This window comes from Eumetopias jubatus, unplaced genomic scaffold (assembly GCF_037043125.1).
Source record: "Eumetopias jubatus isolate StellerSeaLion01/CBP00866 unplaced genomic scaffold, mEumJub1_p1.0 scaffold_5, whole genome shotgun sequence".
Classification (NCBI taxonomy): Eukaryota; Metazoa; Chordata; class Mammalia; order Carnivora; family Otariidae; genus Eumetopias; species Eumetopias jubatus.
This window is the reverse complement of record NW_028274811.1, coordinates 50,630,444-50,656,715: the sequence shown is the minus strand read 5'-3', so window position 1 is coordinate 50,656,715 and position 26,272 is coordinate 50,630,444. Positions and strand designations below refer to the sequence as shown.

At 41.3% G+C, this 26,272-nt stretch overlaps 1 protein-coding gene across 1 annotated transcript in view; it reads right to left on the bottom strand.

Moving 5' to 3' along the window:
- Window positions 1-26,272, bottom strand: part of LOC114224668 (microtubule-associated serine/threonine-protein kinase 4-like) — a 201,150-nt gene that overhangs the window by 3,675 nt on the left and 171,203 nt on the right. The window contains exon 2 of the mRNA XM_088023178.1: window positions 20,626-20,779. Coding sequence (XP_087879304.1) covers window positions 20,626-20,779 — 154 coding nt within the window. The remainder of the gene's footprint in view (window positions 1-20,625; window positions 20,780-26,272) is intronic.

Genomic DNA, 26,272 nt, shown 5'->3' with positions numbered 1-26,272 from the left:
CCACTCACATTATCATGATAACTTTTTAATTCTGTCAACATCATCCCCATGTCCACCCTAGGAACAAAACAGGGCAATGTGTTCTTAGAACACAAAGGAAATAGAGAAAAATATTTAATAATATTAAAATAAAGGCTAATATTTCTTTGTGGAAAGGATAAACAACAAATTCAGAATTATCGTTATCTCTGGCAGAGAAAATGGGGAATGGGCCTAGGGAAGAAAATGCTGTAATATTTTATTGTTTTAAAATCGTATGCAGGCAATAATGGGGTCTATGAGTCGAACTTAAACGTTTAAAGAATTTAAGTTTTCACCTGTGGCTTTAATAAATTTAATACTAATACATCTGAAGAATGTGGCAAATATTAAGCTTAGCTAAAGCTGGCTGGTGGATATATGGGTTGTAGAGAATTTCTGTATATGCTATTATATAATGTTGGTTTTAACAATTCCTATCAAAACATGTGCTCCATAATCTAATAATCTCCATAATCTAATCTGCTCCACCCAGCCAGGAGCACATTCCTTCCACCCTAAGGCCACGTCAGGGAGGGATTTGCTGATGGTGGGAACTTTCCAGTGGGTCTGGGTAGGGAAGCAAGGAGCGGGAGGAGAGGTCCCATGAAGCATTGGAGCCAAAGGGAACCATGAAGACACTTCCCACGGTCCTGGAATGAAAGTCATGGCAGGGGACACTGGGAAAGACTCCCTCTGTGCCAGTGGGAGAGCAGAATGGAAACAGGGACAGTTCTCGAATAAATCCTCGGTGTAGGAAATTCATATGCTAGGATCCTAGCTCAGGGAATCCAGCCCCGCCTCACATGCGAGGTCAGACTCAGAACAAGCACTGGGGGAGGGGCACAAGCAACAGAACCACCTCTCTTCCCTCCATTCAACTCTGAAGCACTTTGAACACTTCAGTTTCATTAGCTCTCACAGGGCACTCGAAAGCAAGCAGAGACCACTACTAACAGGGGCCCATGCGTCCTCTCCTCCAAAGTCACTCTGTCTACCACCACCCCATACATTTTATGTACTACTGTACCATATGTAAGGCTCATCTTGGCAGCAAGGCCAGACATGTGCCTTATCAAAGGAAAACCAAGTGCAACACTAAAGTGATAAGGATAGATTTTAATCAGTAGTAACTACTGCATCAGGAAAAGAGAGTCCAGTGTGAACTGAACTCACCTTCAATTTGTACACAATCACTGAGTGTTTTAATAAGAGAATGAGGGAGTAGGGCAGGGAGCCAGTGGGGGTTCAGTCGAGAGTGAGGAAAGTGAAAAATGACACAGGCTCCTTCCATGTAACTGACCAGGCCAGCTCTGTCTGCCAGCTGGCATTTACCAAATTCAGATTCTACCCTCCCACAGAGCCTGGGAGAAAGAGACCCTATCCGTTGGCCAAACAGAAAAAATTGTGACAGCCTTGAGTTTTTTCAGGCAGGCGCTTCAGGAGGACTAGGGGTCATGCTAAGAAAGTTGCCTTGAGCTGTGAGAACCTATGCTAGTGTTTGTTCGTGTCTTTCTTGACCAAGTTTGAGGCCTGGTTGAGAAGGAGGGCTCAGAGGAACCTGGCTAGAGTTTGGTCAAGGAGAGACTCTCCCGTCAGGCTTCCATTCTTTTATTATGTCACCAGACCCTAACCCAAAGGAGACATTTTGATGTTCAATAATTGATCAGTTTTGGGAATTCAGTTTGAACTAAGTTTTTCAACTTAGTCCATATATTTACCTCATACAGTCTTCAAACCCAACAGGACATAAAACAATAAAAGTTTCCAGTTATGTTATGGTTGACTCTACAGCCTAATTGCTGAGTACCAACTCTGGCCCCCAAAAACGATTCCATCACTTATTCATGAACTCCCCCAAGTCTCAGTTTCCTCAGCTGTGAAATAGGGGTAAACTTACAGGGTGTTCCTAAAATCCAAAAAGAAAAAAACATCATACAGTGGACATTCAATAACATCAACTTACAAAAGTAAGAAACACAAAAAGCTATCCATGACGCTATATATGATAAGGGGAGCAAGAAATAAACTTTTGTTAAGCCACAGGAAAAATAATTAAATTAGGAAACACACACATACACAATGAAGTATTTGTAATCCTGTCACTGGTTAGATTTTGGATGTCATTATTCTTGCATGAGTTTTATCCTTAGGAATCACATGAATGTTATAAATTGAATGGTCTGTTAGCACAACACATGGGAGGTTTTTATTCCTGCCTAGACCCCCATTAGTGTTAGTAGGGAAAAGAGGACAACAGATGGATTTAAGGCAGTCATTAGATGGCACTAACATCGCGCCATACTTGCTAGTGACTACATCGAACTTCATATAAACTCGCTTTCTGATGACTACCAAGAGCCTCTAAAAAGTGTGTTGCTGTTGTATTCATGCATCATTTGCTGCCTACAATTTAAGAAAATTAGCATCTGTCAACTGCATTATTCAGCTGCACAGGGTGGAAATTAATGGATAATACCATTCCTAATTTCTTATAGGAGAGGTGAGCTTGCCTACCAATCTGGCTGCTTTATTTTAATACCAAACTGAGCTTGCTGTTACAATTGGAACTGTGATCAGCTCTATGCCCTTTGGAAACACATTTATAAAATTCTGATATGTTTATTATAGCATTTATTACATATATTCTACTGACATAACTAGAAATTTAGAAGCAATAAATAGAGGTCCAGATTAAAACTGAAATCAGTTGGCCAGATTGATGTAAGAACTTGTCAGGCTTCAATCATGGAGGTATGAGTTACTTGAATGGGCTTTTATATTGGTTATTGTTCCTGTTTTGGTCACAGGACCTCTACTTAACAGAATGGAAGATATGCAGCCTTTTAAGATTATATATTAAAAGAAGTAGATTGCTGAGCCTAGACCTACACTGCACACTGGTTCTATGAAGGCTACATATGGTCTGTTTAATGGGGTGTGTTTTCCTTTGTTTCCATCCTGATCCCAAGAAACAAGAAGACCTCCATAAATGCATGCTTTCAAAAATGAAATACATGTTTTCAAAGCCCCCCAAAGCATGAAGTATCCCTCTGAAGTAGGAAAATACCTGGTCAGCAATAATTTTAGCAGAATGGCTATATAAAGAATTAAATATACCCTCTGGAGAACTACTTTATCATCTGGGAATAATGGTACCTGGCTAGATTTAAAAGCTTCCAGTAAAAAGTTCCTTATCACCTGAAGTGCAACATAGATTTAGCAGTCAGTCCACAGTCTTACACTTTGGGTAATTTCTCTTAGACTACAAACAAGCCATCAAAGGAAAAATAAGACCTAGTAACTACTAACAAAGCAGTCTTTGGATATGGCTTCTGGGGCTCAGGTATACATAAAACTCTGAAAAAGTTTGTTTATCCCTCTAAGGCACCAACCAGGAACACAAAGACGTTGAGGGAGAAGCTATGTTGCTCTCAAGGGTTTTGGCGAAGGGGTGTGGGGGAGCCACAGGAGGAAGGGAAGGCGAATGGGTGTGGCAATACGGGACTCAAGGGCCTGGGGACAAAAAGAACAATAGGAAGCTACCACCATGCTGGTGCCAGGAGCAGGCAGACAGGGCCACACGCTCATCCCCTCATCTTTCATCTTTACATTTTGGCTACCAGCCTGCTGCTGACCTAAGCATCTGATGAGGCTCTCAAAGTAGCTCCCTGAAAGTTCACGTCCACCTCTAAAGTGGGAGGAGGGACATCCCACTATTTCATTCTCCCTGCTTCCTACTAAAAGCTCCCTTGCTCAATCCCACTTCTGGGTATATAAAGAAAAGAACTAAAAGCAGGGACCTGAACAGATATGTGTACACCAAGTTCATAGAAGTATTATTCACAAGAGCCAAAAGATGGAAACAAACCAAACATCCACTGGGGGATGAGCAGATAACCAGAATGTTGTACGTACATACAAGGGAGTATGGTTCAGCCTTAAAAAGGAATGAAATTCTGACACATGCCACAACATGGATGAACCTCCAAGACATGCTAAATAAAATAAGCCAAGCCAGGGGCACCTGGGTGGCTCAGTCCTTAAGCGTCTGCCTTTGGCTCAGGTCATGATCCCAGGGTCCTGGGATCGAGGCCTGCATCCGGCTCCCTGCTCGGCGGGAAGCCTGCCTCTCCCTCTCCCACTCCCCCGGCTTGTGTTCCCTCTCTCGCTGTGTCTCTGTCAAATAAATAAATAAATAAATCTTTTTAAAAAATAATAATAAATAAATAAATAAAATAAGCCAGACACAGAAGGACAAATATTGCATGATTCCCCTCTTTGAGGTTCCCGGAATGGTCAATTTCACTGAGACAGAAAGTATAACCACGGATACTAGGGGCTAGCGAAAGAGAGGATGAAAACTACCGTTTATTGGATACAGAGTTTCAGTTTGGAAAGATGACCAAGTTCTAGAGATGGATGGCGGTGACAGTTGTACAACACTGTAAATGTACTTAATTCTGCTGAATTGGACACTTAAAAATGGTTAAAATGGTGAATTTTCTTATGTATATCTTAAAGCGTGCACACACACACACAACCACCTTCACTTGCTTAGCTAAAACTATGCACCTTCCTGAGAAAAAGTAAAATAAGTCTGTTTTACTGTCTGGGAGGCATCCACATTAAACCAAGTCAGCACCTGCTCTTCCAAATTACACTTAAATAACTTGAGCCGTTTGAATCATTTACAAGTCAGAAGAACTGAGTTTTTCCCAGGGCACTCCCAAATTTAGAAATGGAAAAAGGTTAAAGGCCAGGAGAAGTCACTGGCTGAAGCCGGGGAGAATGCCTGAGTCAGCAGCCACTGTCCTCAAGTATACTCCATCATCCTCAAGATGTTCTTCTCTGCTTCACTGCTCACTCCTAAACATTGGTTTCCTCATCATAGCGACTGTCACACTCCCAGCAATTAGAGCCTCCCTTTATTCATCTTCAGCTGCTACTACAACACAGAGACATGGTTCCTTCCATCTTCCCTCTCACATGGGTGACTGACTTCCAATTTCTTGTCCCACTGCAAAAGAATAACTATACCTAGACAGCATCGGCAATGCTGCTACATCATTCTTCTTAATGGCACAAATAAATACAATTTGAGAAACCAACAGACCTGTGACCAGAGAGTGAAGTTCACTGACTCCTATACCAAGCTGCTATTCTTGCCTTAAAAGGAAAAAAAAAAAAAACTGTGTGTTTACTCATACAAGGGAAGTCCAAAGCATAGCCTTGACCCTAAGTCCTTAAAGACATCACTGCTTCCTATACAGGGATCTCTAATTGACAAGGAAACTGAACACTGAATGGAGAGAGTACGCATGCCTTCTGAGAGGCTGGTAGTCAAAGCATGGGATGCAATCCAAACACCAAGGTCTGAGCCCAACCAACAGCACGATGCAGCCAATTCTAAACCTCGGTTCTGCTGCAAGACTCAAATCCAATGGTGATGCCCAATCTCACTGTGTAGAATACTATCACCAGCATTCTATATTTAACAAAGGATGGCTAGGCAACGATATTAATCACAAGGGCCTGGTGAGGAAGTGAACGGGACACTTCAGAAGGAAACTTGCCACAAGCAGAGCAGGTAGCAGAAAGTAAGAGTGTACCGAGCCCAGACTGGGTACATGACACAGCTTTCAGGGAGTTGCGAAAGGCCAGTTTCACACCATGAGAACACTAGGGACTGTGGAAAAATAACAGCATATTCATGTCTACAATACAGAAGTCAAAGCCTTTGAACAAACCATCTCTGGCTGCCACCACCACTATCAACTACAGCTGAAGTTTTATATCAAAAGTAACTTTAGTTGTGGGCAATACAGTAACATGATTCAAAGGTACTCTCTTCACCCTCAGAGACAGCCACCATGTTGCCCTTGGCATTTTATGATAAGAGGGGGAAAATGCCAACACACCGTACATTTTTAAATGGAACAACCTGAATCTGTACTTAGAAATACGTTTGTTCTTTTTCCTTTCTTTTGTTTTCCCTTAAATTGCTCTTTAAAAGGAAGTATTTCTTCTCATCCACAAAGATTACCACTCTCAAACTCTAATACAGGAAGATACTAGGATCAAATGAACTAATACATGAAATAGAGCTTAGTAAACTGCAATGTTCCTATTATTATAAGTACTCACAACACCCAGCAAATTCTCCCATTCTGCAATGAGACCCAGCCCTAGCCAGCAAATCCCTGCTGCACCTCCACCACCAAAATGTCTCCATTCAGATGATAACCATCTGAATTTAAAATTCTTATAAAAAAATACATGATGGTTTTGCCCTAAGCACTAGCTGTAGAGACCAAAGGCTAATGGGACAACTTAAGTATTAAACAGAGCCTACTCTAATGAGAACGTCATCTCAAGAATCTGAGAGCAAGCGGTATGCCTTGGAACAGCTGTCTGCGTGAGGGCACCTAGGAATTGGGTGGTGGCCGTGTCTAGGCAACGCTGGGCATAGGTCACAGTTAACATCTGCAATCTGGCCTCCCTCCATCCGCGTACTGAAATATAATTCAGCAGAATGAATTGCTAGACATGCCTAAACCCCCTGGGAAATGACAGATATTGATGAATGCTGTTGGGAAGATATATGGAAGGAAGCGGCAAATAAATAGAACCATTTTTTTCTCGGAGTCAGTTTGCGGATATGTGGAGCAGCTGTTAAACTACTTGTCAAGCTCCCCGTTCTCCCTTCCTTTTGCTCCTTCCTCTTCCCCATCTGCCTCCAAACCTTTCTAAAACCCCCAGGAGGACCAGAATCTTGCACGCTTCAAAACACCAACCAAATGAGTAGGAGTCATCCTCTCCTCCCCCGTCACACTGACTTCCCCACCCAGTTTGTCCAATTCTTTCCAAAACATCTTTCCATCTAAACATGTTCACTGCCCCCGCTGGATCCTGGAAATAGGTACCATGTTTAAACTCATGAAACTGTTGAATCTAAGTCCATCCAGTCAGGAGGCTGAAATCCAGCCTATGGCCACGCAGTAGCCTCGCGGCTATAGTCAGGCTTCTTATTCTCCTACATCCCAGTTTCCAGCACATGTTCTGTAGAATGGAGATGACCGAGCAAGCCCATACTGTGGCTGTGAGGACTAACTGAGAATGTGAACAGAGAGCCTCTCAGACCATCCGGCAAAGGAAAGTCCTGGGATACACAATGACTTATCCCCTCTTCTTTCCAGGACAGAACACCTCTTCCTGCCCTTGCATCCTACTTCTTGGCATCAGCCTCAGACAGGATCAAATTCTCTCCAGCTTAGGACACTTCAGGAATAACTGGCTCTCATTCCTTCATCAAGTGAACTCAGGAGCGTAGAGTGAGAAACCAGGCAGACACAGGTTTGCATCCTGGTTTCCCTATTTATTAGCTAGAGAACCCTGGATACATTTCTTGTCCTCTCTGAGCTCTCTTTTCAGATCTCTAGTGATGATGACAGTAAGTAACACAGGTCAAGTGCCCAGCACAGTGTGGAACACACAATTTGTGTTCAGTGGTGGGTTAGGTCCCCATCCAAGATGCTTTACCCATCTTGGCATCATGGGCATTGAACCCATACCCCCAAGGCACCGCTGGCCTTCCCTGTTCCTATGTGGCTCCATGCATGGAGAGTCCCATTCATTGTAATACACAACCTGCTCTCTCCACTGCAAACTCTGTCACCCGGGACTGTACCTCATATGCATTTGCAGCCCTATGTCACATCCCAGACACTGAAGCTACCAAACTCTGACATGATCACATGCTTAATGTCTGTGCATAGTAACTCTCCATTTTATCTCTCATTTATATTTCTACCAGGGTTCGTATTTTTCCATTACTGTGTGGTTCCACATTGCCTAGAAAAATACTCAAATTTGGTTCGTTAGGTCTGTAACAATAATGGCAAAGACTCAGCAGCCTTACTTGTCACTTTTCTTGGCTCTGATTTTCACTTCTGAAACTCATCTCCAAAGAAGTCCAACACCTCCACAAAATACTCTATCTTTTCAAAACAAGCTGGTTGGCCTCAAAACACTAGATGACAATTTGTACTTACCATCTTGCTTTGGGAGAAATTATGAATCCTAACACAATTCCATTCTTTTGCACACTGAGATGCTTTGATTGACACACCCAAATGTCACTGGCAGCCCTGAGATGCTAAACATTTCTTACAACTGCCCTACATCTAAACACTTATGACAGAGGCCAAGGAGGAGCTAGCCATCAGGAGCTTTACAAGAGAAACAAAAAGAACAAAGGCAGCCACAAGGTGATAAAACAAACTCTATGTCACAATCCAAGCAGAAATTTCGAGACAAGTCCTAATTTCCCAACAAGTTCTGTTTATCCAAGGAAACTTTTATATACACAATCTAATTCACCTAACAATGTACTTCCACATATATTTACTTGGAACAGTTTCTAGTCCCAAGCCGACATTTCTTCCAAGTAGATTTGAAATTCTTCCTCCTTAATAACAGTGTCTATACTTACTGAAGAAACTAGTATTTTTGTCTTCAGAGATGTTTATTGATACTGGTTAATGAGTAAGCAAAAAAAAAAATCTAGAACACAACTATGAAATGATCCTTCAAAAAGTACCATATAGTAGATCTCCCCCAGGGATTCCAAATGGTAGTGTGTTAAAGACTCCATTTTCGGGGAGAGAGACCTCCACCAGGGAGTGTATAGCCTGCTCTCTGGCCTCTCTTAGTAGGAAAGTTAATGTCCCTCCTACCTGGTTTAAAAGCAACAAAATCTAAGAACTGATGTTATCCAAACTGCCATTGATACCCCAAATTTAGCTCCAACAAATCACTAAGTGCTTTCCAAAACCTAACACAACACTGCCCTTGTTTTTAACAAGAGAAAAATTAAAGCCATGATTATTATCCTCCTGACTGCCTCAGCACTGCTTAGAAATTAATGAGAGGTAGAGGGTTGGAATTCACCCCCCATTTCTGGTCTACTCCTTAGTCACCGAATTCTTCTGAAAGCTTGGAGGGCATTAAGCAGCCTTGAACTCCAGGGTCAGTTCTTCATGCTTTGAAGTAACAATATCATTAGACTCGTCAGCATTCCTTTTTAAAGAATTCAGCCATGATTATGGGGAAATCAGTGTGCTTGGTGCTGAGGTGGGGGAAGGTAGCCCTTTGGTTGTTCAAGTCACCTTCCAAATAGCCACCTCTCAAGACGGACAGTCTGATCATTTTCTTCTAAGAGTTCCATTAAATGCACTTAATCTCTCATTACATGAATCCACAGAGAAGACTTTGACTGTTGAAAGCATGGCAACAGCGTTGTATACAGCCTTGCCTACATCAAAGAGGATATCATGTACCAGGTCTGCTTGGGGTTGTCCACAAAGATGGTCTTGTCTCTGAGTTGACTAAAAAAAACATAAGAAAAGAATATTGTACTAAAATCTAAGGCCTCTAACCTCTTGCGTTTCTTACCACGAATGTCCCTATGAGACAGCATGTCTGAGAAGGCCTAGGTACAAAAGCATTCCAGTCTACTGAAAGACTTTGCAAATAAAAATAAAAGATGCCTAAATACTTCTGAATTCAAATAAATCTGAATACATATGCCCCAAATTTTATATTGGACGTAAGTATACTAAAAATATTATTAGCTGTTTATCTGGTATGATTAATTGGGTGTCATGCATTTTGTCCAGCAACCCTATTTACTGAGCACTTAATATGTGCACTGCAGGAAATTTTGCTTTGAAGATACAAGGAAAAGTTCCTGGAGGAATTTATCAACTAGTAAAAGGGATGATAAGTATACCAAAAATAGAAAATGTAAAGTGACCCAACCCCTAAGAAGAGAGTAATGTAAGCAACAGAGGGGGAAGGAAACAGTTCAAGTAGGGCTGTTGAAGAATTAGCAAGTGATATGAAGAGGTGTTTGGAATGGAATTTGAATGGAGTAAAGGATCATGAGTTTCACTTCCCTGTTTTGTACACTTAAGTAGGCATCTCATTGCTGTGAGGTTTTGTGTTTTTAAAGATTTCATTCATTTATTTGAGAGAGAGAGAGCACAAGCAGGGGGAGGTACAGAGGGAGAAGCTGACTTGCTGCTGAGCAGGGAGCCCAACGCGGAGCTCGATCCCAGAACCCTGAGATCAGGGCATGAGCCGAAGGCAGACACTTAATCAACTGAGCCATCCAGGCGCCCCTTACTGCTGTGAGTCTGTACGTGTATCATTTTCCCTTTTTTTTTATTATTTATATATGCCGCTGCAGCCAAAACCTAGTGAATGGAGCACAGCAGAAAAACGAAGTGCTTTTGCACTGACTTTTCTGGTAACCAAGGCAAGCACAGTGGGTGACCCAACTCTCACTACTTAACCAAAGAAAGAATTTAAGTTGAGCAGACTAATTTAAGCCCTGTTTTCCTTGTACTGAGCCCAAAGAAATTTGCTTCAGAATTAAAAAAAAAAAAAAAGGACATTGACATACATGATTGTTCCTGTCCTCTAGAGTGATCTTAGGCAAAACTACAGGCACATCCTACATTATGGGACATTAAGTAACAATCGAGGGCACAGAGCCACTCGCGCATGTGTGCATGTCAATGCAGACTGCATGTCCAGTTACGTTACTTTACATACATACAGGACTCTCTTTTACAGGGACTTGATGCTGGGAACTCTGCCACCTTATGCAAGATCCTTCAAGCCTAATTTGGTTCAGCATTCATCATTTAAGGTGGAAATGATTCCACCTGTGTTCTTGTTCAGAAAAAGGGAACCAGACATTTCCATTATGCTGTACTTTCTTTTTAAAAGTTTCACCCCCAGCCGTGAACAAGTTAGCAATGGGTTAAAAGCAAAGCAGCGACTGACCCTCCAGCTCTCCCTTCTGGCCCTGGTGTGACACAGGGCACGTGACACTGAGTCAGAGAACGGAGAAATGATCTGGCCAGGCAGGATGCAGGAAAATAAATGTAGCCCTGACAATATGCGTTGATTAAGTACTTGAATGACAATGGAACATGACAATGACAAATGCAGGCTACCACCACTGGAGTCATTAATATAGCAGAAACACTAATTTTTATAAATCTTTAAACTTCCCGGTTGGTGGCATTTCCATTTCTTTGCCTACTCTTTCCACGGCAGAGTTGACATCAAGTCAGCTTTGTTTTCCGTTTCCACCCAGGAAGTTAAGAAACAGGTCTACATTCTTGATCTCTGATTAGCCACTGGAAATGAGTGTTAAACAAGAGACGGAGGGCCTGGGGTACTCGGTTTCAGAGGTCGATGACAGGACATCACTGGAATGTTCCCCCAGAGGAGAGAGTGGGCTTCCGTGCTCAACAATGGAGCAAGTTTTATGTGGGAAGGGAGAAAAAGAAGGGCAGCTAGTCTCTGCAAAGATGTCCCCCCTCTCTCATCTTGGTAGCAAAAATTATTTACTACTCAACCTCAAAGGGTCTTTGAGACGGTCTGATCCAATCCACTCATTTTACAGATGATTAAACTAAGAACCAGAGACTAAGACACGCCTTACTTAGAGCTGTATTTCTCACTAGAATCTGGGCCTCTGATCCCAACTCCATGATTCCTATCACATCCTGCAACATCAGTGTGTAGCATATCAAGATGCTAACTCCACCCAGCCAAGTCACTAGCTCTCGGTCTTTAAACCCTATTCAGTGTAATCCATGTATCCCATTCTCTTCCTGACACACGTCTCCCCTAATTGCTACTGCGTCACACCCAACTACCACACCTGTAGTTTCCAGAAGATTCCAGCACATGCGCAGTTAGCACCTTGCATGCACCGCTGTGCAGCTGCACTGTGGTTTCACTGTACATGTTAAGAAAACGTCACTTACCCATGTCCAGCTGCATACAGGTGCTCCAGCATGGCCGGAAATCTCCCTGGCCTTCCCCAACCTTATCTCCCCTCCCTCATCATTCCAGGAGGGCTCTATGTGGGATTTAACAGGCAACACTGATTTTCTATTACTTCAATTTGTATTTCATGTTAACTATAATATAATCAACTTTTGTGGCTTCTTCACATATATAGTGAAGTGTCACAGAGACTTAAAACCATTTCGTCTTTTATAGATGATACACATAAGGAACAGAGAGGATAAGCTTGGAATCGGCACACTTTTCAGAACCTAAAAGTAGACAATTCATAAAGGATAAGAAAAACTCGTCCAGCCATGCAGGCCTCAGTCTACCCTATTGGAACAAAACAAAATGTCAGGGATGTACACAAATATAAAATCAGCAGAGAGAAAATAAAACAGAACATGACTGGGCCCGTTCAAAAAAAATCAACCCCTTGATAAAAATGCCCCCAAGCCACACACACCCCCGCCCCCCCCAGAATCAACTTTCTAGTCCAAAGAGAATTTGAATAACAAACAACTTGAATCTTTGACATAAGGATTCAATAAATTCATTTTTCTCCCAGGAAGAACCAAAGTCCATTATTTATAGAACCACACAAGAACACAAAAAATATGGGGGAGACATTAAGAGAGCAAGAGAGAGACTGAAACGGGGAGGAAGTCTAGTGATGTCCATCTATCTTTCATTTGTTTCTGTAAAGTTTCTTCATTAACCTAACTGATACAGAGAGCCTCCTTATCTATTTAGACACACACAGCTTTTAAAGTAATACCAGTAAAAACTTTGAAAGACACTCTTCCTTGGTGTATTTTAAAGACGCTCAGGTACAACATTTGATTTGCCACATCCACCATACAGGAGAATATCAAGCAGGGGACCTTATTTTGCAAGTGAGAATGGTTCAGTTCTAGTATTCAGCTGCTTTTCCTACCCTAGCAACCTTGAAATTCTAGGTCAACAATGATGTAAGGCCCAAGTTACTTTTTGCTCTGCAGAAGGCACCTCAAAAAGCTTAAGAGAAACTGAGTCTTCTATCAACATCTTAATACTCAGAACTAATTTTTAAGTCCTTCAAACTCGATCTGGTACAAACCTGTCCAACGGCTCTCTGATGAGCCAGCTCTGCTGACGAAGGCTGGCTCCCAGCACTCTCTGGAGCTCACATGACTTCAAGGCTAACAGCCTCGTCTTCTCATCTGAGCGACGATGACCACATTTGATTGTTCAAGTCCTCATGTAGACTCACGCCTTAATTAATTCTCCCCGCATGCCTGACATCATCACCTCTTGGGAAGACTTCCGTGGTACCAAAGACCTGAAAGAGCTATTGGAGTTTCAAGTAGGTCTCTGCAGCCTAGTTCTGAACAAGGAGGCCACATGGCAATTCCTAAGCAGCAGGTGACCAGGGGCCTGGGAACCACCTTACAATCACCCTGTTAGGGGGAGTCATGACTGCTTGGTAGGCCATCTGCATGGGAGACGAGCCGCAGCAGAAGGCTCCGCGACAGAGAGCCACTGGGAGGCAGCATCTGCCAAAGGAACCGGCTAACAGCTGCAGGCCCCATTAAGTAGAAATCTCTGGAGGCTTTCCTACTCTGACAAGGAGAAATCGTACAACAAAAATACACCACGAGAGTCATCTTCTAATTAGACCATCTAGATACCAACAAAATATCCAGACATAAATGGACATAGGAGCGGTGAAGACAGCAGTAGGTTTAAAGGCTACTTAAAAGCCAGCACTCTCACCAGGAAGAAGATGCTAAAGGAGTTGCCTCTGCCTAGCAACCCAGAAGAATGGGTAGACATCCTCCAGTTTAATCAACTATTGTTGATGAACTACACAATTTTACAAGTTCTAAAACAAAACAGTAAACCAACTTAAAACAATGCCTGCTCCCTCTTATATGCTTTCAGCCTGGAAATTTTTTAAACATTGACAAACAGCAAAACAAATAGAAATAGGAGGATTTTAAACCAGTACAACCCTAAGTGAGAATTATCTGTGGATCTGGGGTTTTCTCTTTGTTGGCCAAGAGCCAAGAAGCCAAACTGAGAGCATCACAAGAGAGCACCATTTACAACAACTGTAAATGTCTTTGCCCTTTAAGAGTTTCAAATTTTGCCAGATTTCAAAATATTAACATTTCAATCATCCTTCAGGACCTGGTTAAGTCCAACTCAGCCCACACAATGCTCAGTCCCCAACACAACCACACGCCCAGGTCCCCACTTCCAGTCCTCCTTTCAAGCTCCCGTGGGCTTTGACTCCACCACTGAGCAATTCCACTAAAGGCACCAGAACTCCACTCATTCTTACACAGCTCGGCCCCCCTCTCCCCCACCACCGTCTTAAATGACCCTCAACCAGGCCTCTCTGCTATGTTCTGTGGAAATACTGTTCCCAGTACACCCATTTCCCTGGTGTCTTAACGTTTTCCTCAAACATGCAGACAGCCTTCACTTTTGATTCAGGACCTCAGACCTTAAATCGGTCGTCAATGCTTCCAAGCAATCCAATTACATTTATAGCTCCCTTCCTGTTCTCCACGACTCTATGACTTCCTTCTCTACTCCACATCCATATAACCCTCCTGACCACTACCCAGGGGTCTCATAATGCACTGACACAAGTGAAGTGACCAAATCTATTAAACTACCTACTTTTTATTAAGCAAATTTATTGAAAACAGCGATATGGAAAGGAGACATTTAAACATGAAACTTCTTACTCTCAAGATACATGTAGATTCACATGTAGTAACAAGAAACAATACACAGAGATCCCAGTTACGTTCTACCCAGTCTTCCTCAATGGTAACACCTTGCGAGACTACAGTATACCATAACCATCAGTAGAATGACACCAACACAGTCAAGATCTAGAACATGCCCATCACCAGAGCCTCCCTCATGTCACCCATTTATAGTCACATTTACTTCCCTCCCACCTTAAGCCCTGGCAACCACTCCCCAGTTCTGGACTTCTACAACTGTGTCATTTCAAGAATGGCATATACAAATGGAATTAAACAGCATGCTTTTTTATGCAGTCTAATTCCCAGGCTGTCAGCCCCATCAACAGTTCGTTCCTTTTTATTGCTGAATAGTATTCCATGATACAGATGTATCTAGACTACCAGTTTTTGCATCCTTTTGCTCCTCCTTCCTCCTATTTCAAGGGAGGAAGTGTCCCTTCTCCTATAAAAAAGCCACCCTTCTTACATGTGCTGCAGATACATTGCTGGGTTCCTCCCAAAGCACTTCCCTTTGACTATCATCTTTCTTCAGCACACCAGCACCTGACAAACACGCTCACATGGACCCATACTAAGATGTCTCCTTCTGACCCCATACCCTTCCAGTTCCTACCCATGTCTCTAGTCCCCCTCCCAGCACGACTTCTCAAAAGAGCCACCTACACTCAGCTATCAACCAATTAGCTACCTCTCATCTCTTAACTACCGTTTGCTCTTAACCTACTCCATTCTAGCTTCTTTCCACTCCTCCCTACTCTCCCCAAGGCAACCAGTGACCTATTGTTGAATCCAAAGACAATTTCTTATCATCATTTTCCTCTCTGAGATGGAGCTAATCCTTTCCTTCCCAAAATACAATTCTCTCCCTTTCTGTGATTCCACAGTCCTATCTAACATACCCAGTTAGCAAGTCTCACAAGTATTCAAACTTAACATACTGAAAACTGAATTTATCCCATTTTCTTTATTAAAACCTACTTCTCTCTCAGGCCAAGCACCATGTTGTCACTGCCTCTTGTGTAGTTGTATACAGAGGCAAGGACCATTCTCGTGCCCCTCCCACAGCGGCACCAGATTGACATTTGGCTGTGACCATGTGACAGAATCTTGACAGAAAGAATGTGAATAAACAAGAATGTGTCTCTTCCAGGCTGGGACTTTTAAGAAGTTGGAAAGCTTTCGCCTCTGTTTTTCCACTTCTCTCAGCTGGAAGCTCAGCGTCTTATGGCCGTACGGAAGAATAATACCAGGAAATGGAAGGAGCGTGGGTCCCTGACTCACCATGAGGAAGACAGCTGCCTGCTAACCAGCAACACGTACATGAACAATAAATAAATGAGTATTGTGCTAAGCCATTGATACGTTCTGGTTTGCTTGTTATAGCATCCTAACAAACACCACTTTGTCTAGACATTCTTTTGATGGAATTATGAAAATAAAGAAATCTAGGGCATCAAGGAGAAGATTTAGGAGTATTTACTAAATATCAAGGCTTTCCAGAAAAAAGTCTTATTTCATGTAAATTCACTTTAATCTCAATTCTTTGTCTCACCCACTAAGCTAAGGAGGCATCTAGGATGAGAAACCCGTTAAGCTCTACACAGCACTGAAACACAAAGGCCTCTAGGTTAATTTTAAAGGAAAAAAATGTTGTCTAGGATTGTGCTGTTTTTCCCTTTCCCTCTTGAAGTAAAATCCCTCTGAAATGCTTTTAAAATTTTTTCAGGTATCATTCCAAACTGATTTCCATAGTTCAAGAAAGAAAAATGTCTCAATATTTCCCCCAAAATAGAACACCAGATCCTAACTGTGTTAGAAATTCTGGTTTATACTATCTACAAAGTTGGTTTATTATTATTAGAAGCAACTTGCAAACATATATAGAATCCTCTTTGTTTTACATTCCAAACAAGCCACGATGTTTTGAAAAACACAACTTTCTTCATAAGGAAAAGGATCATGACTATTAGGGCTGCAACATACATCCCAGTTGTGAAATTCAGGACCAGGATTCAGGGCATTCCTTTGCCTATCAAGAAGCCAGCACTCAAGATCCTGAGGTTCTCTCCTGCACTGTGCAGCTTCCTTGCTGTGAACTGTCAGGCACCTTATCAAATATTTATGCCTTGAATTAGGGGTCTGTAAAACGATTAGAATAATGCTCCTCTTACTCATTAGGGGGCTCCACAGCTCAGTGTTTACTGGATGTTTCTGGGTGCCTATTTAGCAAGTTGCAGGCCATGAAGAGAGAAAATACCATTCGCCTCCAAAAAGAAAAAAAAAAGTTGTTTTTCTTTTTTCAGGCAAAGTTGGACATAGTAAGCTCTGGTTTTGTTGTTTAAACGCTAGCCCTGTAAAAAAGGTACTGATGGTTTTTTCCTTTAATCTAATACCTTTAAGTAATCCCAAATTTTAGTTAGGGAAGAAAATGTCAAAAGTTCAACTATGGCTATCAGTGCATGATGGAGGTAAGGGCTCCTCACTTTTTTTTCCCCTTCATTTTCTAATTTGTCTACATTAAACAGACATCACTGTTATAATTAAAAAATAGGCACACGCAAATATTCTTATTGTAAAGAACTGTTTATACTACAGAGGCCAATTATGACAAATGGAGTTATTGGTCCCAATTCTTTGCTCCCCTGCAGCAAAGAATTGTACATCTGCACCTTTGCCAAGGTATCACGTGGGTAGAACATGCTTCCGGACCTTGACTCTGGGCTTTATAATATGACTTGTTCTGGCCAATAGAAAATTCGCAGACATAATGCCCACAGAAGCTTGAAACGTGCCTGAGCTGATGGACATGCACTCTCATGCCATGGATTAATTGCATGGTTTTAATTCACTTTTGTAATTAAGGGACAAGGATCACCAACAGAGAGAGTCAGCCCTGGATTCCAAAGGAGCATAAACTTTCCCACCTAGGAGTCACTCCAATTAAGCCTGTCAGAGTTTACTAAGTACCTTCTGTGTTAGGAACAGTGCAGTTTTCTGGAGCCACAACACTCAGGGTTAAGTCTTGGCTCTGTTATTTGTGAACACCATGATCTTGTGCCATTTATTCAAACTATCTGTTCCTCAGAGTTTTCATCTGTAAAATGGGCATAAGACTGCCTCCCTCACAAGTGGATAAATATGTTTAAGAACTAAGTAAGTCAATAAATGTAATTCCCTGCAAACAGTGCATGCCACACAGTAAGCTCTTAAAAGTTAGCTATCATTATTATTAGTGATAAGAAGATGAAAACATCACAGATCTTCCTCTCAAAAAGCTGAGTTTAATTAAACTTATCAAAGATAATTGGGTGGCAAAAGTTTCAAGCTACAAGCCTTCACAAAAAAAAAAAAAAAAAGAAAGAAAATTGTTTTAAAGAAAGCAGTAGAGGGCGCCTGGGTGGCTCAGATGGTTAAGCGTCTGCCTTCGGCTCAGGTCATGATCCCAGAGTGCTGGGATCAAGTCCCACATCGGGCTCCCTGCTCCTTGGGAGCCTGCTTCTCCCTCTGCCTCTCTCTCTCTCTCTCTCTCTCATGAATAAATAAATAAAATCTTTAAAAAAAAAAAAAAGAAAGCAGTAGAAAATTGCCAAAGTAAAGACTTTTAGATTAAAATAGGGCTAAGCAAGAGGAAGATGGCTGGTCTTTACCATACAAAATCTATCAGGCACAGACTTCTGATGGCAAAACCACTTTGACTTAATTAAGTTCAGCAACAAGTTATGTTCCAAGGTAAGATCACATGTGATTATTCATAGCTGCCTATAACTAGTGGAAACTATGTTTCTTAAAGATCAGAAATGAGATTTTCTTTCTGCTCCAAGTGGCCGCTAGCACACTGCCTGACACAAAGTAGAAACTCAGTGGATAAGGTACCCAAACTGATGTTCAGAAGCCCAAGTTTTCCATCACCTGCAATTCAATTCATGCTGCACATAATACTAATAGTCATCCATCAGTGGCTAAGTGCTTTGCATAAATTCTTCCATTAAATCCTCAGCTAAGCTATTTAGAGGACTAATTAGAACATTTTCTTCATATTCCAACAAAACTTACAAGCAACTGTTTTTAAAACCAGACTGATGTTCGTGAGATTCTTTTAAGCTCTCTCTCTCTCCTAAGGGCTAATAAACATTTTTTTAAATTATCTGACCTAACATTTAACTATCTAAATTAACTGTATAGCACACCAAATTTTGTAAGAGTAGAAATGCCAGAGCTATTGAGATTATGAAATGGGAATCAACTGCAGATTTTCTTTTTTTAAAGCTGTAAGCCAAATGTCATGATATCTGCATCAACACCTATACCCCTACATTGTTTTAAAGCTTTAAGTCAACTCCTCCAGCAAAAATTGGAGAGTCCCATTATTGCCCACGGCCCCTCCTTTTGGTTAAAATAGTTTAACCAAAGTAAGTAAATTTCCTAAGTGAAATTAGTAAGCAAAGGGATGAGTATTCTAACCATTAATATTTAATTCCCCCCACCTACAAAATAAAGGTTGGACTATCTAATTTTTAGGATCTCCCTGAAAAAAGCAAATAGTCTGAATCTATACAAGGAAAGCAAAGAAAAATTCCCTAACAAGCATTAAAAGAATACCAGTAAAACTCAGGCATGAACATTTACTTAAACTTAGTGAAGTACAGCAGGTTTCTTTGTGTTTTTTTGTTTTGTTTTGTTTAGTTTTTGATGAATTTCTTCCCTTTGGCCTGAGGTCAGTTTCACCCTGCATTCCAGCAGTATGCCACAATGGGGCAAATGTTCTAGACTCTACTGAGCCTACTGTCAGAATCATTTCTGTTCCCAGAAATTTCATCTCCAGAAAGTCAAAATCCGTAATTCTCCAAAAAATGTGAGTAACTCAACTTATTTTTCAGACCACTTAAGAACTGGCACAGTAGAGCGTCACGTACAGAGAAAACTCTGCTTTGGGGTTTAAAAAAGAGTTTCTCCAAAGACATTTATATTTAGAGGGAAAAAGCACTCAGAATGAAATAGAAATTGAACCTCCAGTGACTTAAAGTCACATAACATGAAAATTTATACAGTGAGTTATTAAAAAATGCTTAAAATTATCTTAAGTTGGCTATCTTTCAAGTCACCACAAGTGATTTGTGGGTTCTCTGTATTTGAAAAGTTTTTAAATTAATTTTTACAAAATGATGAAAGAGCGTGAAAGGAAAAAAAGGATGAAAGATTTGAAGAGATACTTCACAGAAGATAAATGCCCAAAAAGCACACGCAAAGATGTTCAACATCATTTAGTCGTCAAGAAAATACAAATTAAATCCACAATGTGATAGGACTATCCATCCATTAAAATGGCTAAAATTAAAAAGGCTGGCAATACCACAAGTTGGCAACGATGCAGAGCAATCAGATCACTCATCTGTTGCTGGTGGGAATGTAAAGACGGTACAATTTTGGAAACAGTTTGGCAGTTTCTTATCAAGTTCAATATACGCTACTGATACATGCACCAACATAGATGAATCTTAAAAACATACTGAGCGAAAGACGCCAGCCACAAAAGAACATGTACTGATTCCATTCATGTTAAATTTTTAAGATAAACCTAAGCTGTGTGACAAAAGCAGATCTCTGGTTGCCTGGGGCCAAGAAAGGAGGAGGGGGGTGAGAATGATGAGATCGGGCCGAAGAACCATTCGGTATCTCGACTGTGGTGGTGGCTATGCGGCAGTATACATTTGCCAAAATCCATACACATGGACACTTAGCATGGGTCCATTTTACTGTACATAAATTTTATTTCAGTAAGAAACTTCATTTGTAAAATCCTCAATTTTACTGCCCTCTGGATTAGATCCGCTTTCACCAAGCAGTCTGCAGAGGGGCAGGCCCATTCGGAAGCAGGCAGGTTTTCACACGTGGGACTCGGGCACCTGTCAGGACCCGCTGGTGGGTCCATGAGGTTCCTCCTCTGCTAGGTCTGTCACTCAGGACTCACCTGTCAGAGCCCCTCCCAGGCTGCCCCGCCGCAGCTCTCGACCATCCTCACTCAGCTGTCTTTTAAACCTCAGCGACTTTGCAGGGCCAGAAGTCACATCTGGGTTGCTGCACTTCCGAAACGGCATGGGTGGCGGGGAGAGTATGTGGTCAAGCTGCAGAGAGAAAGAAGGGATGTCACTCACTGAGGACACTGTCAACACAGCCAGCATGCAACGCCAACTCCTGGGCTCCTCTTCTCTTATCCTTCTCTAAATCCCTCCCGCCGAAGCCTGCTGCTCATTTGGTTACTTTAGACAATTCAGGGTTTTACTGTCATGTTCTGCATCTGAAAAACATTCTGGCTTACTGCAAAATCTCAATAGCAATGATTTTTAAGCTGTGGGTCACAACAAACTAGTGGGTCATGAAATCAAGTTTAGTAGACCTAAGCAGTATTTTTTTTAATACACTATAAGTTGTTAGAGTCCAATGAAGGAAGGAAAAGTACCATTTCATGAAATGTCTGATAAAGCTATGCTTGTACATGTGTCCTTAGTCACTGTGTCAAATATATGTCTTTCCATGGGTCATGATCCCTCTAAAAAATGAATAATATTGTTCTACAAAGAATCAATAGATCACTGCTTTAGCTGTCCACAAAAGAAAATCCACAAGCTGCTGGTGCTCACAAATATGCACAGGGAAGGGCAATTTCTAAGCACTGCAACCCTTAATGCAAATCAATACATCCCTGTATCACTTTATTGCTTTTTAAAAGAAAACCTGTCATAAGTACAGCATCCTTTCTTGATCAAAACTCTTCAGAGCATAGGGATAGAGGGTACATACCTCAATATCATAAAAGCCATCTATGAAAAACCTACAGCAAATATCATTCTCAATGGGGAAAAACTGAGAGCTTTCCCCCTGAGGTCAGGAACGCAGCAGGGATGTCCACTCTCACCACTGCTATTCAACATAGTATTAGAAGTCCTAGCCACAGCAATCAGACAACAAAAAGAAATCAAAGGCATCCAAATCGGAAAAGAAGAATTCAAACCCTCACTGTTTGCAGATGATATGATACTTTATGTGGAAAACCCAAAAGACTCCACCCCAAAACTACTAGAACTCATACAGGAATTCAGTAAAGTGGCAAGATATAAAATTAATGCACAGAAATCAGTGGCATTCCTATACACCAACAACAAGACAGAAGAGAGACAAATCAAGGAGTCAATCCCATTTACAATTGCACCCAAAACCATTAGATACCTAGGAATAAATCTAACCAAAAAGGCAAAGGATCTGTACTCAGAAAACTATAAAATACTCATGAAAGAAATTGAGGAAGACACAAAGAAATGGAAAAACGTTCCATGCTCATGGATTGGAAGAACAAATATTGTGAAGATGTCAATGCTACCTAGAGCAATCTACACATTCAGTGCAATCCCCATCAAAATACCATCCACCTTTTTCAAAGAAATGGAACAAATAATCCTAAAATTTGTATGGAACCAGAAGAGACCCCGAATAGCCAGAGGAATCTTGAAAAAGCAAAGCAAAGCTGGCGGCATCACAATTCCGGACTTCCAGCTCTATTACAAAGCTGTCATCATCAAGACAGTATGGTACTGGCACAAAAACAGACACATAGATCCATGGAACAGAATAGAGAGCCCAGAAATGGACCCTCAACTCTAGGGTCAACTAATCTTTGACAAAACAGGAAAGAATGTCCAGTGGAAAAAAGACAGTCTCTTCAACAAATGGTGTTGGGGAAATTGGACAGCCACATGCAGAAGAATGAAACTGGACCATTTCCTTACACCACACACAAAAATAGACTCCAAATGGTTGAAAGACCCAAACGTGAGACAGGAGTCCATCAAAATCTTAAAGGAGAACACAGGCAGCAACCTCTTCGACCTCAGCCGCAGCAACTTCTTCCTAGAAACATCGCCAAAGGCAAGGGAAGCCAGGGCAAAAATGAACTATTGGGATTTCATCAAGATAAAAAGCTTTTGCACAGCAAAAGGAACAGTCCACAAAACCAAAAGACAACCGACAGAATGGGAGAAGATATTTGCAAATGACCTTTCAGATAAAGGGCTAGTATCCAAAATCTATAAAGAACTTACCAAACTCAACACCCAAAGAACAAATGATCCAATCAAGAAATGGGCAGAAGACATGAACAGACATTTTTCCAAAGAAGACATCCAAATGGCCAACAGGCACATGAAAAAGTGCTCAACATCGCTTGGCATCAAGGAAATCCAAATCAAAACCTCCATGAGATACCACCTCACACCCATCAGAATGGCTACAATTAACAAGTCAGGAAACGACAGATGTTGGTGGGGATGCGGAGAAAGGGGAACCCTCCTACACTGTTGGTGGGAATGCAAGCTGGTGCAACCACTCTGGAAAACAGTATGGAGGTTCCTCAAAAAGTTGAAAATAGAGCTACTGTGTGATCCAGCAATTGCACTACTGGGTATTTACCACAAAGATACAAATGTAGGGATCCGAAGGGGTACGTGCACCCCGATGTTTATAGCAGCAATGTCCACAATAGCCAAACTGTGGAAAGAGCCAAGATGTCCATCGACAGATGAATGGATAAAGAAGATGTGGTATATATATATATATATATATATATATACACACACACACACACACACACACACACACACACACACACACACACACACACAATGGAATATTATGCAGTCATCAAAAGGAATGAGATCTTGCCATTTGCAACGACGTGGATGGAACTGGAGGGTGTTTATGCTGAGTGAAATAAGTCAATCAGAGAAAGACATGTATCATATGACCTCACTGATATGAGGAATTCTTAATCTCAGGAAACAAACTGAGGGTTGCTGGAGTGGGGGTGGGGTGGGAGGGATGGGGTGGCTGGGTGATGGACATTGGGGAGGGTATGTGCTATGGTGAGCGCTGTGAATTGTGCAAGACTGTTGAATCACAGATCCGTACCTCTGAAACAAATAATGCAATATATGTTAAGAAAAAAAAAAAAAGAAGAAAATAACAGGAGGGGAAGATGAAGGGGGGGGAAATTGGAGGGGGAGACGAACCATGAGAGACAATGGACCCTGAAAAACAAACTGAGGGTTCTAGAGGGGAAGGGGGTGGGGGGATGGGTTAGCCTGGTGATGGGTATTAAAGAGGGCACATTCTGCGTGGAGCACTGGATGTTATGCACAAACAATGAATCATAGAACACTACATCAAAAACTAATGATGTAATGTATGGTGATTAACATAACAATAAAAATTTTAAAGGAAAAAAAAAGAAAAGAAAACCTGTCACAAGAATCAGAGAAACTAAAACCACTTCAAGCAACAGCTTTCTACAAAGGAATCCCTTGTGTCGCAACACTTATTTCAATATCTGTCCTCCTTGCCTAAGAAAACCTTTCATACTTGAATAGGGCCACATCTTCTAAAATGTTCACCTTCAAAGTATAGATGCATATATATGTGTCTACATGGTTATTGAGGACAAAAATATTCATATGCACATATCTATATCCAGACAGTTATTAAGAAAAAAAAAGAAGTACAAAAGGTATTCATGGAAATCCCAAATGCCACACACACACACACACACACACTTTGTAGAAATTTAAATTCAGACAAGACTTCAGTAGCTCTGCTCAAATCTGGGCATTTTGAAGGATGCTTCACTGAGACTTGTTTTGTTTTGCTGGGCAGAGAGAAGGATATCTGGTTATACCTGTCAGCATTTTTTCAGATTAAGACGATCAAGGATATATTTTATAGGAAAATGAAATTTAGGGGCAAAATCATCCATTTGTTTGTTTTTGTACTGAAGCATATTCAAAATCACGGCACAAAAAGAAACTTAACCTTGCCTGTGAACAACTCCTCCCAAGTGCACGGAGATGGAACAGACCTCATTGGCTCACGTATCCCAAGATGTCAACTCTCCCCCAAGCTCACTGTATTCATTAGTAACACTGAATAGCTGGATTTCAAGCACTTGTCAGTAAGTACCACCTCCATTTCATTGCCCATCAGTATTCACTGCCACTTAGTATTCTTGTGAGAGGTCCCCCAAAAACTGGTAGGGCATCCCCTCTGGGATCAAGCCAGATCAGTAGGGAAAAGGGATTCCAGACTGCACTCTTGGAAGCTATTTGTTGAGTCCATGGTTCATTACAACAGTGTCCTATTTAGGAGGACCTCCAAGAAGGAACTGTATCTAGACCCTTTGGCCTTAAACCTTATGGACACCAAACTGGAGCCAGGGAACACTGGTCAGTGACACATCAGCTTCTGGAAAATGCAATCGGTCGTCCAAATGTAGTCTGATCATTACACAATGTAGAGGATATTTTGCTTCCTTCTTGGCTCCATTTTAGGCCTTTACCCCAGTTTTTTTTTCTTTTTCCCCTGACAATTTTTTAAATATTTTTCATTTTTAAAGTAGGCTGCACACCAACGTGGGGCTCAAACTCACAATCCTGAGATCAAGAGTTGCATGCTCTATCGACTGAGCCAGCCAGGCGCCCCTCCTGCCAATTTTTTTTTTAATTGAAAAATTTCAGAATAAAATTTGCAATGACAAAAAAAGTTTTAAGGACAGTACAATGAGCTCCCTTATTCTCATTACCCCTGGTGAATAGTTAACCTTTTGCCATACTGCTTTTTCTCTCTCTTTTTCTCTCTCTTTTCCTCCCACCCCCACACAGTGGAGAGTTCCTTGCAGACATTATGGGTCTTCCCCCCTCTCAAAATTTCAGCAGGACTTTGCTAAGAACAAGGACATTCTCTTCAATTCTCCTACCATATATTATATGTAACCTTTTAAGATGTCTCAAATCTTTTGTTACCAACTTAAATTATAAATAGTAGCAAAAAAGATCAAATAAGATTGTATCATGTAGACTTAATATTTAGAAATATGTTCTTTTGCATTAAAAGGAAAACTTTCAGCCACAAGGTGGCAATGTACCACAGACATTCAACAACCCTCATAGCTCGCTACTGGGTCCTCTAAATGCACCAAGAACCCCTCAGAGTATCTGAGCGATTTCAACTCCATTCCACTCAGTTATCTTCTCCTAATTACTAGTGGCAGCTGCATCAAACACAAATATTTATTGTTTAAGGTTCATCAATTTCTGCTACTTATTTTTCACCTGAAGTTAAATTTTTCAGCTTGCAGAATTACAATTACTCTCTCTGGGGAGGATTGTTATATCACAAATTAACAGAGGGTACAAAAAATAAGCAGGGAAAGATAATTCCTAGATAAGAATGATGTGATTTCCTTACCTATTTCCAACAAAGCCCTCCAAGACAGAACAAATGCACAGGAAGGAGAAGGAAATCAAAGAGAAAGTGTAAGAAAACAAAAAAAGAAAATACATTTCATCACATACAGAGCCACAAGCTCTTAGTCCATAAGCCAGCATTTTTAATCAGAATCGTAACTCCAAGAGGGGAGAGTATTATTTTAAATCTGGGAAAATGGAGTCAGTGAACTGTGAGGGCTGTAAATGTTTCAAACTCAATAGAACCAGAAAAACCTGTAAGCATAGGGCCATGTTCCAGGATCCCATTTCCTTCTTCACATCAAATCACAGTCCCAACAGGCTCTCTCT